This window comes from Mesoplodon densirostris, chromosome 3 (assembly GCF_025265405.1).
Source record: "Mesoplodon densirostris isolate mMesDen1 chromosome 3, mMesDen1 primary haplotype, whole genome shotgun sequence".
NCBI lineage: Eukaryota > Metazoa > Chordata > Mammalia > Artiodactyla > Ziphiidae > Mesoplodon > Mesoplodon densirostris.
In genome coordinates, this window is record NC_082663.1 from 12493534 (window position 1) to 12513806 (window position 20273).

Below are 20273 nucleotides of genomic sequence, written 5' to 3' on the forward strand. Positions count from 1 at the left end.
AAGCACTTAGATTTATTTTCTTATAAAATTTCACGTTCGGGCTTCCCTGGTGGCACAGTGGTTGAGAGTCCTCCTGCCAATGCAGGGGATGCGGGTTCGTGCCCCAGTCCGGGAAGATCCTACATGCCGCGGAGCGGCTGGGCCTGTGAGCCATGGCCGCTGAGCCTGCACATCCGGAGCCCGTGCTCCGCAACGGGAGAGGCCACAACAGTGAGAGGCCCGCGTACTGCCAAAAAAAAAAAAAAAAAAAAATTGACGTTCCATAAAAAATTTTAGAAGTAACATTTACTTTGAATATATCATAGTTATCATCTGGATAATTTTATCATATGTCTGGGTTGAAATTTAGAGGAAAATATTACAAATACTTCATCAGTATTCCCTTTTGAGTTTTTAAGGCAAATAGTACACATGTAATTGTTCCCATTTTAATGTCATTTCACTTTGTTAAAAGCATAGGTCTAATTCTTGGCTTGTAGTAAAACAAAAACAAGATTCTCATGTAATAGAAAGGGATTAGAATATATATCTGTATATATGAAAGAAAAAGATACTAATGAAAACAGGTGGAAGGTACTTAGAGTGATCATTGGCATATTTTGGTTCAGATTGAACCTGTCTTCTCCAATTTACTCTGTTGGAGCCATGAGACCTGGATTCACAAGTAGAAAATGCATGATCCCTTCTGTGACTTTGCTGGGCCGAGAAGGGAGCCCATCTCCCTTAAAGGAACCAGGAGAGCGAGTGTGTTTATTCATACTCAGGGAGTAGAAATGATGAAAGAAAAAGAAAAAGTAGGGTAATATCTCCTAGAAATGAAAGCAGAAGCAAGGAAATTAGAAATAAGAAAGGAAACTCTGAAGTTTGAATTCATATATGTATTATATGTATAAAATTCAACCAGTCTTAATTTTTCCAAAAAGGAGAAAATCCCCCTAAGTATTTTAAACATTTACCTTCTGGGAAGTTTCTGTCCCTTTGTCTCCTGAATCGGTGTAACCGCCTGTGCTCAGCTAATGCTCCATCAGGCGCTCCTGTTGGGCGTGAAATTCACTAGGTTGGGTGATCCCAGCACATTGGAAGCCCCGGCTCGCAGCAGATGGACAGCAGCAGAATAAATGCTTCTGAAAATAAGTTTGCTCATTAATTATTCAGGCTCTCCTTTTAAAGCTTTTGTATTAATCACTCTTCCCTTGTCTGCCTGCCTCACTTTTGCAAACTGGTCATCTTCTACTCAGCAGCACTGAAGTGACCTTTCTGCTGAGCATCAGAATCCTCAGCTCTGAAGCCGGTTCCTGGTTTGAATCCAGAGAAGCCTTGAATTCCCTTGCACTCTCCTGCCTCTACCCCCAGTCTGGCCAGACACATTTTGGTCCACATTTGAGCATTTAAAGCATCACAGACTCAACTGGTGCTCTGATCTCACTAGAGTACAGCAGCCACTTTCTGTTGTCCTTCAGGAAGTGTCAGGCTCTGTGCTGGACATTCCCCTGGTGTTCCAAGCCCAAAACATATTTGTCAGCATGGTAAGAGAGGTGTGTGCGTGTGTGTGTAGGGAGTGTGTAGTAAAGTGGTCAGAGGGGTTTCTAAGCAAACACACCAGCGTCCCTCCCCCTCCCATATTCACAGGGCACATTATATTAATAGGCTCTAGGAGGTTCTATTCTATAGGTACCTGTTGAACTTTGACCCCAAACTTGATTCTGGGATGCTTTTTCTTTGTGGAATGCCTGTTAACATCCTCTTCCTTGACTCTCCAGATAGGGATTGCTGCTCTGGCTCTGATCTCTTTCGGGTGTTGAGCCTTTCAGAAAGCATTCAGGGACTGGAGCTTGCCCTTTAGAGTCTAAGGTTGCCATCTTAGAAATAAAAGACAAAAATTGTGCTTGTGCAAAAGTCCCTGTACAAACCATGGCCAGGTTTATTTCTGTCGTTGGGGTATTTTAATTGAGTGAATTTAGATGTGCAGAGTCCTTGTTCCACAAGATTTCTGTGTTACAAGCTGTTCTGCCCTATGTTTTTAGAACTGGGCTATGTTTCTGCAGGTGAATATAATCAATACTTCTCCAGATACTTTAAGAAATTATAAGGAAGTTAAGTAACTACAGGCATACATAAAACTGCTCAAATGTTTCTCTTTACCGATAGCTTCAAAAGCTGGGGTTGAGGGCCTCCCTGGTGGCGCAGTGGTTGAGAGTCCGCCTGCCGATGCAGGGGATACGGGTTCGTGCCCCGGTCTGGGAGGATCCCATATGCCGCGGAGCGGCTGGGCCCGTGAGCCATGGCCGCTGGGCCTGCGCGTCCGGAGCCTGTGCTCCGCAACGGGGGAGGCCACAACAGTGAGAGGCCCGCGTACCGAAAAAAAAAAAAAAAAAAAAAAAAGCTGGGGTTGAATATATTTTAGTGGTCTTCTTGGTACAGTAGTATATTAGTCTGACACTTCTGCTTATTGTGAAGTGTTGTGTAACCAAAACTTGTTTTCACCTTGTTGCATCAGAAGCATTTTATCCTCTCCTTAAGAATACGTTCACCTCGGCTTTGTTTTGGGTGTTTTGTAGTGGCCAGTGTGCAGGAGCAGTTAATTGCTGACTTGACCTGGTGATTTTTTTTTTTTTCTTTTTTTTTGTGGTACGTGGGCCTCTCACTGTTGTGGCCTCTCCCGCTGCGGAGCACAGGCTCCGGACGCGCAGGCTCAGCGGCCATGGCTCACGGGCCCAGCCGCTCCGCTGTATGTGGGATCTTCCCGGACCGGGGCACGAACCCGTGTCCCCTGCATTGGCAGGCGGACTCTCAACCACTGCGCCACCAGGGAAGCCTGATCTGGTGATTGATTAATGTTGATGGTTAACCTCAGTCAATTTTGTATTTGAAAAAGGTTTACAGTAATTTAAGAGTCGGCGTCACATGCAGTAATGGAAGAAGATGGAGTGAAATCGACATCAAGAATGCTTATAATCATCAACTTGACCTAATTGTAGGACACTCCATCCAAGAAATACTTAGACATATGCCTAAGTAGTCATAAGTGTCTTCATGCAGAGGGGGAGAGGTATAAGGAATTTTCTTACTACGTCCATTGCCGTGGTGGTGTCAGGAGGAGCTGTAGAGGAGGGTACTGAGGACCTTCCCCTGGGCCTGCATCCGTTTAGTCATGTTTGAAGCCGTCAGAAACCACACGCTATCAGCTGACACTTAATGCCCTGGGAATTAGTTTCAAGCCCTAGGATTTGCATACAGGTGGGTTTTTTTTTTGTTTTTTTTGTTTTGTTTTTGTGGTACGCGGGCCTCTCACTGCTGTGGCCTCTCCCGTTGCGGAGCACAGGCTCCGGACGCGCAGGCTCAGCGGCCATGGCTCACGGGCGCAGCCGCTCCACAGCATGTGGGATCTTCCCAGACCAGGGCACGAACCCGTGTCCCCTGCATCGGCAGGCGGACTCTCAACCGCTGCGCCACCAGGGAAGCCCCACAGGTGTTTTTTTGAGCCAATACATTAATAATAAAGGGATTTTTATAAACAATTATTATTCAGGTGACTTGTCTATTTTAAGTTCCTAAAAATGTCATAAGTACCTGGGAGGTTATTCTCACATATATTTTAAGAGAATTATAGCACGTTTCTTATTTGGCAGGTCAGTTACCCTGCATTAAATAGTCACCCTCTGCATTCCTTGATAAGTAGAAAGACGGCGCGGAACGAGAGTAAAAGAGGTGAAACCCAGGGAAATATGTCGATGTCTATTTGGCTTAATTGAAGTAACGTCTTTAATTGGGCCTTCTGCTGCTTGCCTGTGATGCTTAACCGCGATGGATGCTGATAGGATCCCCCTAGGAAATTTGGCAGTGATTTCTCAGCTATCGATGAGTCCTGGGATGTGGTGGTGGCAGTGAAGAAGACAGGGTAGGTAGCAGCAGCGACCTAGGACGGCAGCCTGCAGCCCACATTCTCCTCGTTTACATGCCAAGTAGGAAGAGCCCAGTGATTCCTCAGCCTCCCTTCCATTCAGTGGGCACCGCTGAGGAGTTTCGGCCCCGTTCGCTTGGTGTCCTTTGATTCCTGTGTGTATTTGCTTCTGGAAAGGTAGACAAATGGACCCCCTGCTCTTCCTAATGATAGGTAGATGATTTCAGGAATCGTCCATTGCCGTTTTAATGTAAGAGGAAAGCAGGAGGGCTGGACTACGGCTCCAGGAGTAGCAAGAGGCTGAGGGGAGGAGGTGGACGAGGCTTCTGTGCCTTCCGTGGCCAGCAGCACAGAGCAGTTGGAAACACGGATTCAAATGCACAACGGGAGAATGAACCAGGTTGCCCCAAACCGCTCATGCAGGGCAGAGGTGCTCCCACGGGTGACCACAGAGCCACCCGAGGCTGTCATTTCAAATGCAGCTTCCTGGGCCCAGCCCCAGTGCTGCCAGAACCTACGCTGGAGGGGGGCGGCCGCAGAGTCCAGGAATCTGGTTTGAGAACTCATGTCAGTGCCATCTGAGATGGAGGCTCAGCCGTGCTCTGTTCTTAGACTCTCTCTCAACCATGCTTATTTCAAAACCACGTTAAAAAATAGCTACTTCTCAATATCATTTGCTATTGGTAGACATAATCCTTTTTTTTTTTCCCCATATCATCCCAGTATATGAGCAACGTGGACTCGTGGTGCAAAGCCTGTGGTGAGGTGGACCTTCCCTCCGAGCTGCAGGACCTGGAGGATGCCATACATCATCACCAGGGGATATATGAGCACATCACCCTTGCTTACTCTGAGGTGAGTGGTCAGATCTACTTCAGCTGTAAAGCAGCACTATTTTTAGGTCATAGCGCTGAAAGTTGAAAAAATCAAATTTTTGGCTAGTCTAGAAGAAACTTACAAGTTTCGAGTTGAACTGAAGTTTCATTGTAACTTTTGAACAGGAGTTGGGGGTGAGGGCTAGTGAGTAAAACAGGACAGAGCAGAGAGCAGTCTCTTCACGGCCCTGTGACGTTTGTGGATTTTCTTTAGAGTGCTTAGATTGTCATCTGCTAAAATCAATGAAATTGTAATCTTCTTGACTACCTCTGTTTAGGAAATAGTATTTTGTGTGCTATTCAGTCTAGTCAAACTCAATCTACTATTCCTGAATGAAACTTTCTAGAAAAGAGGGAAACCTGATATACCTCGTGTTCTGGATTTCAAAGCATACACAGGGGCTTCCCTGGTGGCGCAGTGGTTGAGAGTCCGCCTGCCGATGCAGGGGACACAGGTTCGTGCCCCGGTCCGGGAAGATCCCACGTGCCGCGGAGCGGCTGGGCCCGTGAGCCATGGCCGCTGAGCCTGCGCGTCCGGAGCCTGTGCTCCGCAACGGGAGAGGCCACAACAGTGAGAGGCCCGTGCACCGCAAAAAAAAAAAAGCATGCACAGTTTTTTCAAGTGTGTAAAGCCACTTGCTGTTCTAGGAATCTAAGTGGACCATTTTCTTTATTAGTTTAAATTAATTATTTAACATACCCCTGCTTTATTTTCTGCCACGTTCTGTGCCAGGCTTTGTTGTAAGGACGTTATGTAATCACTTGTTTAATGCGTTCAGCTCTGGGGCAGGGACTCCTACTAACCCGCTGTTACAAATGAGGAAAGCGCGCTGCAGAGGTCAGGTGACTTGTGCCTGGTTAACAGCTTGTAGGACGTGGAGCGGGGACTGAACCCAGGCAGACTGCCTGTGTGTTCTCAGCCACCACTGTGCTAGATGCAGTGACAATGACAAATACACGTAGGTCCGGGCAGGTCACTCTTGTCCACGTCGTGGTCATCTGGCCCTTCCGGCCAGTCTGCCTTTATGATACTGGTTAAGTTCCTGGAGGGGAGTGGGGAGTGGGTAGGAGTTCTGTGCGTGCTTGCTTTCAGCATCTATATATGCTCACAGGAAAGATTACTGTGAGACTCCAGTAAGAAAATGTTTCAAACCACGTGGCAGAGGGCTGAGCATGGAGTAGATGTTTAGGAAGAACAGTCAGCCTTCTGTAGCCACAGGTCTGCGTTCTGGATGTGCGGGGTCACCTGTTCTCCGCGGTTGTAGAAAAGAGACTTGAGCATCCACTGGTTTGGGTATCCATGGGGGGGTCCTAGAACCATTCCCCCTTGTTACCAAGGGGTGACTATGTTTAAATCCAGATCTTCCTTGATTTGAGCCACATCCACACCTGTCAAAGTTGCTGGGCCATTTGATTTTCAGTCTGACACGTCCTGCTTCACCAAACAGCTGTCATTCTCATGTCCTTGGGCCCAGGTCTCCTGACCCCACCATGTCCGCAGGTGAATTAAATGAACGTGTGATGCGCTACAATATTTGCTTCACAGTGTGGTCCAGTCTCCTGCCCGAGAAAGTTGATACGTGTTTGTTTCTCTGGACACCTCTTTACTTAGCGTGATCCCTCTTTAACACTATTTTATGTTGTCATGCAATTAAAAAATAGTCAACTCTGTATTATGTTTCTTAATTTTGCATCAGGTGTTTATAAGCTAATTTGGTTATCTAGTTTATTAGAAACTGTATAAATAAGTGATAGCTTTTTTAATAGGAAAAGTGAAGTCTGAACAGATCTGTAGTTTTTTAATCACTCTGATTCATGAGGAATGTGTGAGTTCCAAAGAGCGTTAAGTTCTTCCCCCTAGTGTACCATCTCCATGCATCGTCTGATTTTGACCTGTAATATAGAAAGTGGATGAATGACCCTGTTATCCCTGGTATAACTAGGCCTTCACCCATCTTCTTATTAATGATTTTCTTGGGAGCAGCTTTTCAATTGCATTGGTAGGTTCCAGATTGCTATGGGATTGAACAGCTCACACACAAGGTGATTGGCAGGACTGGGCTACAGTCTTCACCTACAGGACTTACCTCGGACTCAGCCTGACCTGACCAGTGTCATCCTCTGGCCTGGTGGCCAGTCAGCCTGCCCGCTGCCCCTTGGCACTTTTAGCCAAGAACAGAATTCTCTCACCGTTTCCACTGCCTTCTATAAAAATGGGGCATCTTAACATGGAAACTTAGGTTTACCTGTGGTGTGGTTTCATTAGATTTTAAATTGGTGCTAATAATTTAAGATGATTTGATGGCAAGTAGATTTGATGGCAGGTAGCTTCCCAGGCTTAAACCACAGTTTTTAGCCTAAGAACATGTTTGCAACTGAGCTGTAAACTCACGGAGACAGTGGTTGGAACTAGATGAACAGAAAAGACTTCCCGTAGAAGAGAATGAATTGAAGAGAAATTCAGTAGAAGAGAAATTTTTTTCCCTTGTCAATTGTTTAAATTTGGAGGTAGTTTCAGGCTGCAGAAAAGTGTTAGAACAGGGAGCTCCCGCGTCGCCTTGACCGGATTGCCCGGTGGTTTGCGCTGTCCTCTCCCCCCGCCTCTCTCCAGCCCTCACATCGACACTGACACAACACGACCATCCTGCCCACGGGCCATCCGTATTTCCCCCTGTCCCGGCTACGTCTCTTTCTCTTTTCCGGCCCGGCAGCATGCGGTACGTTAGTGGATGCGTCTCACCGGCCTCCTTCACACTGGAACATTCTTTAGTCTTTCTCTGCCTGTGTCTTCGACAGTCTTAGAGTTCAGGCCTTTCCTTCTGTAGGATGACCCTCAGCCTCCCACCCACGCAGTTTTCTTGGGGAGCTGACTGGGCCGAGTGTCACAGCAGGGGCACAGGATGCTGACCCCCCCCCCCCACGACTGCCGGTGCTAACCTTGACCACCTGGTGAGGTGGGCAGTGTCTATACCTCAGACTTCTCACGGCCTTAGCGTCCCTGCTGACTCCTGCCCACGACAGCGCCACTGTGATGCCCTCAGATGCTGGGGACCTATTTCCATGATTCCTTCTATATTCATTAGGTGACCTTCTGCTGTAGGAAGGACTTTATTTCCTTTCTTCTCCATTTTTTAATTTATTTATTATTTCAGTATGAATCTATGAAATCTTATTATATTCCATGGGTTAAAATCCAGTACTCTGTTTTGACGCCTAAATTGTCCACGTTTGGACAGTGGGACAACTTAGGCCTCGTGTTTCTGTGTTTTTCTGATCTGTCCTTATCGTTATTGGAGTGTTACTATCTAGCATAACAGGATGTTCCCAGGCTCATCTTGTTCTTTTCCTGCCTCATCCCTGAGATCAGGCGTCTCACCAAGAGGTTCTGGTTCCTTGTAGTGTTGCATGGTATTTAGAAACAAGGATCTGGCTGCTCAAGAATGCTCACTTGCTTGTGGGGTGCCAGTGCTTCTAGGCTGTCTGAGCAGAGTCAGGAAGCATGTGAATGTAGATACCCACCCACCCACCCACCCATCCACCCATCCATCCATCCATCCATCCATCCATGCACATACATCTACAGCTATTGCTGTGTCTGTGTCTGTCTCTGTTTTAAAACCGCACATGTTCCTACTGACACTTACGTCTCTAATCCAGTACCAGCCTTTCCCTTTCTCTTTATAAATCCCCTTTCAGATGGCGAGAAACCTGATTCCCTTTATCCTCGATATATTAAGTTATTTGTTCGTTAAGTGCCTTTGCTCTGTCTTCCCAGTCTCCCCCGTTCCCCCGGCCTCTGACCACCCCCAGTGCCCACGCCCTTAGGAAGCCCAGCGCGGGGTCACCGTGGCACCTCCACCGCTCACTGCTGCAGACCCTGGGCACTGGTTCCTCCATGTTAGGAGGGGAGGGGGAATGGGGGATGGGAAAGCAAGGATCACTCGTCTTTTCAGTGATTTTCTTCTTTTCCTAAATCAGTGGTTTTCTAACCTGAGCATGCTGGTTATAAGTGCAGCTTCTCGTACTCCACCCCGAGAGATAGTGAATCTCCATCTTTAGTGGGTTTCCCAAGTGATCCAGGGACTCTGATGCAGATGCTTTACAGCCCACACACTGAGATATTCCCTGCCTGGCTCTCAAGAGCTGACGGCTGCCCAGGAGGCACTCATCCCACAGAAATTGACTGCACCCCTGCCATGGGCACAGGTCACTTAGGAGGAGAAATATTGGTAAGCAGGGCTTGTGCCTCCTTTTTCTTTCACCGACTTTTCCTTTCCTTCCCTCCTTCCTTCCTCCCTCCTTCCTTCCTTCCGCAATTTTTTTCTTTAAATAGTTACCTACAGCTTCTAGTCTCTGGTGACAAAAGTTTGCAGTGGAAACTTACCCAGCACTTTTTTTTCCCCCAGGACACAAACACCTGCTTTTCTGTGCTTTAATTACACCTGTCCCACGTTCCTGTTTGTGTTGTAGCAACAGGAGCATGCCCGTGCCTCGTCAACATGTGCTTGCTTCAGTTTGCCAGGTTTGGGGCTCACGCTGTCTGATGTAGTTGATCGCAGGAGAGTGAAGCAATGCAAACATCTGGGATAAGCTGTAGTTGTAGAAACAGCACAGGGAGTAGTCCTTTTCCACATTTTATCTTAAGCAGACTTACCAACTACTTTCTCAACAAGCTGAATTCATAGACGTGATTCTTATCTCAGTACAGTATGCCCGTGCCATCTGTAACCCTAACCCCCGCCGTCTGAACTGTGACGTGAGACTGTGTACCGGGCGTCCAGCCACCTGCCCGTGGTCTTCGCCACGGCAGTCACAGGCGGGGATTCTTAGAGCGGAGGAGGTGGAATGCCACGTCCACCGCGGCCCGCCTGATCCAGTGTGACCTCAGGGTTTAGTTTCCGCATCGGTTTCTCAATTTAACAAATACTAAAATGTCAGTTTAACAGTTTAACACATTTCTCAATTTAACTTACTGCACACTTCAACAGCACCTCGTAGAAGTGGCTGATAGGCTGCCTGAAGAGGGGCTAGAGCTCCTTTTTTAAGGAGCTGTGCAAGTGGGTGATGGCACGACGAGGGTTATTAGCCTAAAAGAAAAGCAAACAGAAAAATGAGTCACCCCGATAGTAAACATCCTAAAATCCTGTCGGTGATGTGTGACAGCTTGCCTGCCTGGCTATAGAGCAACTTCTCTAGAGCGGTTATTTCAAAGCCTCATTAAATACTGCAGCGTCGCTGTAGACGTGCAGGTGCCGTAGTCAATGTTGGGCACCGCATCAGAGCCAACAGACCACCCGGGGGTCTCTCTCTGCACCCCCAAACTTCAGGCCTTGCAAGGCCTTGAAATACAGAAGCAACAGAGGTCAAGCCCACGTGGAATCTGTAGAACATGCATGTTCTCTGCATACAGTTGACTTAACTGGCCGGGCTGTGCCAGCCAGTTCCTTGTCTGGGTCCTGTTCTGGTTTTCCCTTTCTGAAGATCCCAGGTAGAGGCGTCAGCGAGCCAGGCATGGTTAGGTTGATCTGGTTTTGAGTAAGAAACCTAATAGCTGAAAGAAACGGAAATAGGCTTTCAGAATTCCATCCTAGGAGCTTTGCCTGAAGAAAACCATCTCAGCGGGGAGTCCCATCCTCTAAAGGTCAGGATGTTGGGTGGCCTCCCTGGGGTGTGGGAAGCCAGCATGCAACCTTTCAGAAGGTCATTGGCCAGTGTTAGTAGCAGCAGCTTCTTTGCGGAGCCATCTTAAGACAGGTTTACGCTCCTGACTCAAAGACAAAGTGTTCATCCCTTTGGCTGAAGAGTGTCGACCACAACTGCAAAGCAAGCTGGACGCTCACGTGCTACCATTCGTCACTCTTTCCTGCTTTCCTAGAACCTGGACTTGAGAATAACTTCGTGAGAGTTGCAGAGGGTAGTGGGGCTGTGAAACGTTCTCAGGCTCGGCATGGAGGGCTGTGCCCTGCAGGCGGTGATGAGCCACACCCTGCGAAGGAAGCAAAGCGGGGGATGCTGGTTTGAGTCAATGCATAAAAGATTTGAAGAAGGACCACCGTTTCTTCACGACGTGCCGAGTGTCGTCATTTCTAGCCTTGCCTTTATGCAGTTCATGTATTTGGCCTACATTGGTCCTATCTTGGGAATACTGTTCGAGCACCGTTAGATCTGATATAGCACCACATTTGGATCTGACTGACCTTTCCCAGGTCATACTTGGTCCTTGGGTGGTGGTTTTTGCCACCTTGAGCGATAATCTCCAGGTACTGGTCTCTTTCTGTAGATCAGAGCAGCATTCTGTGTGTGAGGGAAGGGTACTCCTGCTGGAGGCTCTGAGCTCTAATTTGATCTAGTGGGAAATGTAGAGACCCAGGTACCGGATATAAGAACGGGCAAGCCTCTGTGAGGTTTGGCGGAACGTTTTGTAGGGTGGCGCACAGGAATCCAAGTTACAGGTCTTACGTGAAGTTTTGATTAAAAGTAAATAATCAAGAACCAGACCACTGTTCTTGATTTTAAACAGTTAAGTTTCCTCTTAAATATTAGGAACGAACATACTTATGATATGGTAAAATTTTAAACTTCAACCCCTTTTTTTCCTTTTTTTTTTTTCGGTACACGGGCCTCTCACTGTTGTGGCCTCTCCCATTGCGGAGCACAGGCTCCGGACATGCAGGCTCAGCGGCCATGGCTCACGGGCCCAGCCGCTCTGTGACATGTGGGATCCTCCCGGACTGGGGCACGAACCCGCATCCCCTGCATCAGCAGGCGGACTCCCAACCACTGCGCCACCAGGGAAGCCCTCTTTTTTGCATTTTTCTTAACTCATTTAGGTATTAGAGTGTATTAGTTCAAATATTTATAAAATGTTACTCTTTGTAGAATGTTACTTCCACTGCCTTTCAAGTCCCTGAGCGCTGTATTCCAAGAGGCACGAAGAGCAGAATGTGAAAAAATGGCCCAATTTGATGTTTTCAACAATTACAGCAGATCATTCCTGCTTTTTGATAGTAAAGGTTGATCTCCTCTGTTTACGGCTGTGGTCTCTTTGTGGGACAGGGTTTGACTGCCTGAAAGCTAAAAACATGTTTTTAGACAATACATATAACTTAAGTAAATTAATTCACCTGCTTCTATAGTTAAGAAATTCAGAACTGTATCACATACCATAAACTTATATATATTCATTGTTCTAGTACTTAAATTATATATGAATAATTTGCTATTTTCCGTTTTTTATGTCATTAGTTTTCTGCTGGTTATTCTGTACCGTTTAAAAATCCTTATTTTTATACAATAGAACAGTCCTCTTTATAAAATTCTAGCATATTTTCCCCTATGTAGTACTACTGTACTTATGAAGACAAAGACATTTTGCTAAAATTTACATATGGTATTCTTCATGTGCTCAAATAATACCTTTTAAATTGACAAATTTGTGACTGCTACACTGAAACAGAGCAGAACTATTTCTGAAAGCTTCATTGGAGAATCGTTAGGTATGAACACACATTTGGAGTCCCATGGGGTCTAGTTTTGGTGCAACAGGTTTCCTCTTGACTGGGGTTTGTTTCTAGCCACTTCTGCTGGCACACTCTCTACCCACAAGTGACAGTAGCAGCAGGGGCACCAACAGAGACACTTTAATCCCTGCTTAGGGGCGCCCAGAAGGCAGAGCTTTGCTTAATGTGTTCCCTTATCTTAAGGTGATTGTGGGTTCACGTACTCAGTCATTCCCTCCCGCCCCTCCACCATGCGTAGGCATGTTGTTCTAAACCCAGTAATAATTATCTGCTCTCGAGCTCTGTCAGACAGATGCAAAGACACCCAAGAAAGATGAGTTGGAATATTCTCTCTCGGATTATTTATTGATTCTCAGTAGTAGAATATTAATGGTGTCACATGGATGCCTTTGGAAACTTGGTAAGGGCTGGGGACCCATTTGTCATTTTGTATGGTGGTTTAAGATCCAAAACAACGGCTTAAGATAGAGGTTTACTTTTTACCAGTGGGAAAAAGTAAACCTTCCCAGGGCTTGCATCCCAGGGCTGGTATGGTAGCTCTGTTAGTAGGAGGATCTCTGAATCCTTTTGTCTTTTTGCTTTGCCTCTTCTAGCAGGTGGGCTACCATCCTTAAGGTTGCCTCAACGTCATCAGTAGCTGCTGAAGCTCCAGCCATCTTCACCAAGTTATCGGCAGCAGGGAGGAGAAAGAGGCAAGGGGGGAACGAGCATACTCGGCCTCCTAGGCAGCTTTCCTGGAAGCCCCATTCAGCATTTTTTACCTCTGTTACGTTAGCCACTCCTACTTGGAAGCGAGTCTAGGAAATGCAGGTTTATAGCTGGAGTATTGCCGTTCCTGACTGTGGGGTTTGGCTATCAAGGAGGGGCAAGTGGACTTTGGGGAAGCAGCTCTCAGTTTCTGCCACATCTTCTGATCTATATCCTTCTGGCACACGTTCACCAAGTCATATGCTCTGGTGTATGTTTCCTGACTTACGCATATTATAAGGAGTAAAACTCAGAGGAAATATTTATAAGGAATTCTTTCTAGGCTCTGTACAAATGCGAAATGTGTAACTTGGAGTATTGGTCCTCAGTCCTAAGAAATGCTGCACTCCCATTGTTTAACTGAAATTTTAGGGTACCTGCTCAAATAAAAGGTATGGGTAATTATTTTCAGAAAAAATTTATCTTTGTATATATAAGTTACTGATATGCTAACAATATGAATGAGAGAAAAAAGAAAGGTGATTTATGATAAAATGTGTTTCAGTCTATAAATGCCTAAGTACGTGCAAAATGGAGGAGAAAAAAATTAGATATTCAGGTGCTTGCAATATATATAAAACCATTGTGCTGGTATTTTAAAACGGTAAGCAGCTCTTGTAAAGTTTCAAAGAAGACCAAGCACTGCCTTCCTTTGATTAACATGGTTAACTGCATTCCTGGAAAAATCAGTGTATATTGGAGTAGGTGAAAAAAGAAAAAGAAAAAGAAAAAAAAACCTCCTTGTTTATATGTCAAATAGAGCCTAACTCAGATTATTACAAAAAGCGGGATGATTTTGAGGTAATATCCTGCCTCTGTGAATCTGTCACAATAAATCCCTTCCCCCAAGTCAGTCACTGTGCCTCCCCTCCCCCAAATCATCGTATCAAAAGTGCCCACGCAAGTTTCAGTGACTCCTGGGGGCAACTCCCTGCTTTGGAAGACTTGAATTTCCTCTCTTTTTGTTTGTACACATGCCTGACACAACTGCTGCGGTTCAGTTGGTTCCTTTTTTTCCCCTGTTCTCTTTGGTTATGTCAGCTTGGTTTGTTTCTGCTTCAGTTTTTCTAACTTGATGTATTAGATGAATTTTAATCTACAAAGGCTGGTAGCCAACCTTCATAAGGAATAGTCAGCACTTCAAACAAAGGTCTCCGAATCAGGTATTAGGAAACAAACATGTTGCATTCCAGCAAGATTTAAAGTTGTAAGAGGATTAAAGGAAGAGATTAGAAAATTCCACATGCCTCTCATTTGCCACTAGTTTTTGGTTGCTAAAGGCTTCCTTTGGCCTGTCCCAGTCACCCAGTGCCCCCCTCTCCTCTGTCCTAAGGGTTTGCCCCTGAACCCTGTCTGCGTCTGTTAACAAGCCTCCCTTTCGGGACTTCCCTGGGGGCACAGTGGTTAAGAATCCGCCTGCCAATGAGGGGACACGGGTTCGAGCCCTGGTCTGGGAAGATCCCACATGCCGCGGAGCAGCTAAGCCCTTGCACCACAACTACTGAGCCTGAGCTCTAGAGCCCGCAAGCCACAAATACTGAGCCCGCATGCCGCAACTACTGAAGCCCACACGCCTAGAGCCCGTGCTCCACGGCAGTAGAAGCCACTGCAATGAGAAGCCTGCGCACCGCAATGAAGAGTAGCCCCCGCTCACCGCAACTAGAGAAAGCCCGTGCGCAGCAACGAAGACCCAACACAGCCAAAAATAAATAAATTAATAAATTTATATTTTAAGAAACAAGGCTCCATTTCGCTCCTCCTTTCCGTAGAAACCCAAGGAGGCTTTCAGATTCGGGAGGATCTGAGCAGGATCCTGGCTATGAGGACTGGCTTAGGGAACGCCCTGAGCCCCACACACAGCCCAGCCACGTTATGTGCATCACATCCTTCTTCTCGTCCAGTCTGATCATATAGTTTCTCCCACATCTGGCATAATCGTTCATACGTTTAAATGTAAAAAATGCATAATGCTTTTCTTTCCGTATTCTGCCCTCACCTTTTCTTACTGTTTTTGGTTAGTCTGATTGCTTTCATTTCATTGTACTTTGATAGTTAACTGCTGTGATACAGCACTGAAATCTCCTTTAAGAAATGATGGCATTTTAATTAAAATTGCTTCTTCTAAGTTAATGAACCAAATAAAATGGCACTTTTAAATTTTCTTTTTTATTTTGTGAGGTAAAATTGCTATCCAACTGTGTCAGAAAGTGAAAGTACGTATTCTTTGCCTGGTGCTAGATTATTGATTTCTTCTTAAGTGAGGTTTCAGATTCAGCATTAAAAATTTTGCTCCATTGTGATTGTTGCATTCTCGCTAACATAACTCAAGAAAAGTATTACTTTAAAATTTTAATTTGCAGATATCGCAGCAATGAAATTTTATGTCAGCCCATATGTCATTTAAGGCAAAATACCATGTTTATTTATTAGGACTAGCATCTACTACAGTGTTCCGTGATGATGAATGTTCTTTTAAGTCCGTGTTTTACCATATTTGGTTTTGTGATGTAACTGAATAACTGATGGATTTGTTTTCAATTTTATTTTGTTCTTTGTATAACATGCCTTTGAAAGAAACTGCGGTTTATGTCTGTGTGTGTGCGAGCACGTGTCTGTGCGAGTGTGCGCACACGCGCTGGAGGACAGGTTCTGCAGCGTGGCCTGGGCGGAGCCTCGGGTCTGGAATACTTGCTGGTTCATGATCGCTCGTCTGTCCTGCCGGCAGGTGAGCCAGGACGGGAAGTCACTCCTCGACAAGCTCCAGCGGCCCCTGACTCCCGGCAGCTCCGATTCCCTCACGGCCTCCGCCAACTACTCCAAGGCCGTGCACCACGTCCTCGACGTCATCCACGAGGTGCTGCATCACCAGCGGCAGCTGGAGAACATCTGGCAGCACCGCAAGGTCCGGCTCCACCAGAGGCTGCAGCTGTGCGTTTTCCAGCAGGACGTCCAGCAGGTGGGTCTCGCGGAGCCCCTGTCCGCGCGGGGCGACTTGTGCCGAGCGAGAGCATAGGTGGGCGTGTAGTCACAGGGGGCCGTCTGTGCTGATGAAAGCAAGCTGGCCAGGTGGGAGAGAGAGACACACACAGACACGCACGCACATCTCCTTTCTTGCCATGAGTGAAAGCGGCGCTTCGAGAACGTGTGTTCAGGCTGCTGTCTGCCACGAGCTCATAGTCCTGGAACACAGGAGATGATGCAGCGCCTAACCCGGAGCCCCTCTGTTCTGTTCTTGACACAGGCTGTCCTTAGTTATGTTTATGTGTGAGAATAATGCCTCTGGTGCTCATACCGAGTGCTGGTACAGTTTAAGGTTTGTCTGCTCTCCAGTTATTTAATGATGGGCTAATCATACTTCTCTCCCCGCTTGGTGGATAGTGCAGTCTGAGGGGCACAGGGGGAGCTTAATAAAGAGTGGATAGTGAATAGTGGTGGATAGTGGATAGTGCAGTCCGAGGGGCACGAGGGGGCTTAATAAATAGTGGATAGTGAATCGTGGTGGATAGTGGATAGTGGTGGATAGTGGATAGTGCAGTCCGAGGGGCACAGGGGGAGCTTAATAAATAGTGGATAGTGGTGGATAGTGAATCGTGGTGGATAAAGGATAGTGGTGGATAGTGGATAGTGCAGTCCAAGGGGCATGGGGGGGCTTAATAAATAGTGGATAGTGAATAGTGGTGGATAGTGGATAGCGCAGTCCGAGGGGCATGGGGGGGCTTAATAAATAGTGAATAGTGAATAGTGGTGGATAGTGGGTAGTGGTGGATAGTGAATAGTGGTGGATAGTGGATAGTGCAGTCTGAGGGGCACAAGAGGGCTTAATAAATAGTGGATAGTGAATAATGGTGGATAGTGGATAGCGCAGTCCGAGGGGCATGGGGGGGCTTAATAAATAGTGGATAGTGAATAGTGGTGGATAGTGGATAGTGGTGGATAGTGAATAGTGGTGGATAGTGGATAGTCGTGGATAATGAGTAGTGGTGGATAGTGGATAGTGGTGGATAGTGGATAGTGGTGGATAGTGGATAGTGCAGTCCGCGGGGCACAGGGGGGCTTAATAAATAGTGGATAGTGAATAGTGGTGGATAGTGAATAGTGGTGGATAGTGGATAGTGGTGGATAGTGGATAGTGCAGTCCGCGGGGCATGGGGGGGGTGCTTAATAAATAGTGGATAGTGAATAGTGATGGATAGTGGATAGTGGTTGATAGTGAATAGTGGTGGATAGTGAATACTGGTGGATAGTGGATAGTGCAGTCCGAGGGGCACGAGGGGGCTTAATAAATAGTGGATAGTGAATAGTGGTGGATAGTGGATAGTGCAGTCCGAGGGGCACAGGAGGGCTTAATAAATAGCGTATAGTGAATAGTAGTAGATAGTGGATAGCGCAGTCCGAGGGGCATGGGGGGGCTTAATAAATAGTGGATAGTGAATAGTGGTGGATAGTGGATAGTGGTGGATAGTGAGTAGTGGTGGATAGTGGAGAGTCGTGGATAATGAATAGTGGTGGATAGTGGATAGTGGTGGATAGTGGATAGTGGTGGATAGCGAATAGTGGTGGATAGTGGATAGCGCAGTCCGAGGGGCACAGGGGGGCTTAATATGTAGTGGATAGTGAATAGTGGTTGATAGTGTATAGTGCAGTCCGAGGGGCATGGGGGGCGCTTAATAAATAGTGGATAGTGAATAGTGGTGGATAGTGGATAGCGCAGTTCGAGGGGCACAGGGTGCTTAATAAATAGTCGTCTGATTAATGAAAAACGGGCTTTTACAGTCATTCATTTCTAAGCAGTTGACATCTTTATTGCTGTTACAAAAATAAGAGGAAGCCCAGTCCCAATACCATTTATTTCCTTGTTATGAAATACGGAAGATTGTCCTGCTACCAGGGTTGTGAGGATTAACGCTGTGGGAGCTTATGAAATAGCTTTAGTAATAAATAAGATAAAAGTTGCGTCTTTGCCCTAAAACAGAGGAGAAAGCAAGGGCGTGGATGAGGTGTCAGTCTGGATGAGGAATTCTGGGGGTGCAGGGAAGCCCGTGGCCTCCAGGGGAGTTGGCCTGAAGCCACAGTGATGGGTCGGGAACAGAGCCTATGTCCCCTCCCTGGGTGTCCCGAGTCCGGGAGCATTGCTTAGACAGGGAGAGGCTCAGACTGCGCTCTGCCGAGTCTCACCTGCCGCGGAGGGCGTTGTCTGCCGATGGACGGAGGCGTGGAAGTCGTGCCGTGTCCTGACGACACGTAGGTCCTCCATATGCACTGGTCATCATTCTTCTAGTAATGGGATCTGGTGAGTTCCAGATCCTTTTAATTGCTCTATAATTTTTAACTTTCGCATAGTATACTTTGATTTTACTGATGGTTTTGAGTTCTCTGAAGGTTGCACGTACAAAGCGCCATAGGAATAATCATTTTGATACCGTGCATGCGTCTTTACGATGTTGTTTTTGTTGAAGAAGGTAATTGCCAGGGAAAGAAGATGGAGGAGTCAAGGTCTAGAAGTTACTGTGAGAACTGAAATTGTGAGGTTGAAAGCACCAGTATTAGTTTTTCTTAATTGTCCAAAAACTGTCACAAAGTGTGGAATGTTAATAGCTTAAACGTGATTATTAAAGGATTTCCCCCCCTGCCTCCGTATCCCTTGGATCAGCTGTTCATTACGTGTCCACGGGCCAGCACACTTTCTGGACTTGTGTCTGGAGCGGCGGCTGGGCCCCCCCTTTCTTTTCTCCCCCCAGCTCTCATGGCTCCTTGGGGCACCCAGTCACATAAGAATAAGCCACTGGGCTGTCACGTCAGAAGAGGAAGCCTTTGGAAACAAGCTGATGAGAAAATCATCTAGTTTGGTGCCAGGTAGTTAACTGTGCTTGAATTTGAAAACCGCAAACATTAATTTTTGTAGGTAGAAAGGTAATTTTGATAATTACGAGGCCAGTTCTTTAAGCTGTTAATTTTTTTTCTCAAGAGCCAGAACAGAGCCGCTTTAGTATTGGATGTCGGCAGGAGAGAGTGTTTTGCAGTCCATGGCCCTATTAGCATTCTGAAGAAATAATAATTGCTGTTTAAGGGAAACATTTTGTCGACTAAATGATCGGGAATGGTTTGGACTCATTATGCAAACGGAAAATTGCTCTGTGAGCTTGTGAAGCCAGGAGCGAAGTTGATAAGATTAATAAGCAAAGCAAACACTTTGCTTAGGAGGAGTCCTTAGGATGGCAGGACTGAAAATGTGTTTCTGAAACTCAAGAAATTAATCACACACAGGGAAAAATTTTGCCATCTTGAGCATAATGGAGGAAAGGTAAGCTGAGGATAAGTGAGGAAAAGAAAATAGTACTTTAGGAAGATGTTGTCAGCAGAAGATGAATTTGTCAAGACAAAAACAATCAAACTCCAGGGCAACATCATAAGCCAATTAGAGATACCACAAGTGTTTTTTGGTTGCTTTGGGTCCTGAAAAGACATCTGTAAATACTGAGGAAAAAGAAAAGCAGCTTCCCACAGAAGAGGTAAGGACGATGACATTCTTGTGAAGACAGCCCTCCAGGAAAAGTATATGCTTGTCTGTGGAAAAATACTTGAAAGAAAAGACGTGAGACCATTAATAGCGCGTGCCCTTGAGGCAGGGAGGGCTGGGGGGGATGGCATGGGGGATTTCATTTTTAAAACGCATAATTTTGGTTTAGTGGTTAGTGATGTTTTTTTCATAACAAGCAAAGGCAATTTCGTAATTTCTGGATGGACAGTGTTTTGGATAGGAGTCAGGCGCTGTGGGGTAGGGGGTGTGAAGCTACCATCACAGAGCACTGAGCACAGGTCCAAATCAAAGGTTGGGGGGCGCGGGTGGTAGGAAGACTTGCTGAAGACTTGCCCAAACACATGTCCTGCCTACTGGACAGCCTTAACCTTGGTCATCATTAGCTTAAAAATAAAATTAATACCATTTGTCATATTTCTTGGTGGTCAAATAATATACCTATTCCCATTGCCTTTTTTTTTTTTTTTTGCGGTACGCGGGCCTCTCACCGCTGTGGCCTGTCCCATTGCGGAGCACAGGCTCCGGACGCGCAGGCTCAGCGGCCATGGCTCCCGGGCCCAGCCGCTCTGCAGCACGTGGGATCTTCCCGGACCGGAGCACGAACCCGCGTCCCCTGCATCGGAAGGTGGACTCTCAGCCACTGCACCACCAGGGAAGCCCCCCATTGCCTTTTGTTTACTGTTAGAGCAACC

The 20273-nt window shown here is 46.5% G+C and overlaps 1 protein-coding gene across 3 annotated transcripts in view; it reads left to right on the plus strand.

Moving 5' to 3' along the window:
- TRIO (trio Rho guanine nucleotide exchange factor) overlaps positions 1 to 20273 on the plus strand; it is a 390266-nt gene that overhangs the window by 185342 nt on the left and 184651 nt on the right. For all 3 annotated transcript variants that reach the window (XM_060092734.1, XM_060092735.1, XM_060092733.1), the window contains exons 8-9: positions 4625 to 4756; positions 15769 to 15999. In XM_060092734.1, coding sequence (XP_059948717.1) covers positions 4625 to 4756; positions 15769 to 15999 — 363 coding nt within the window. The remainder of the gene's footprint in view (positions 1 to 4624; positions 4757 to 15768; positions 16000 to 20273) is intronic.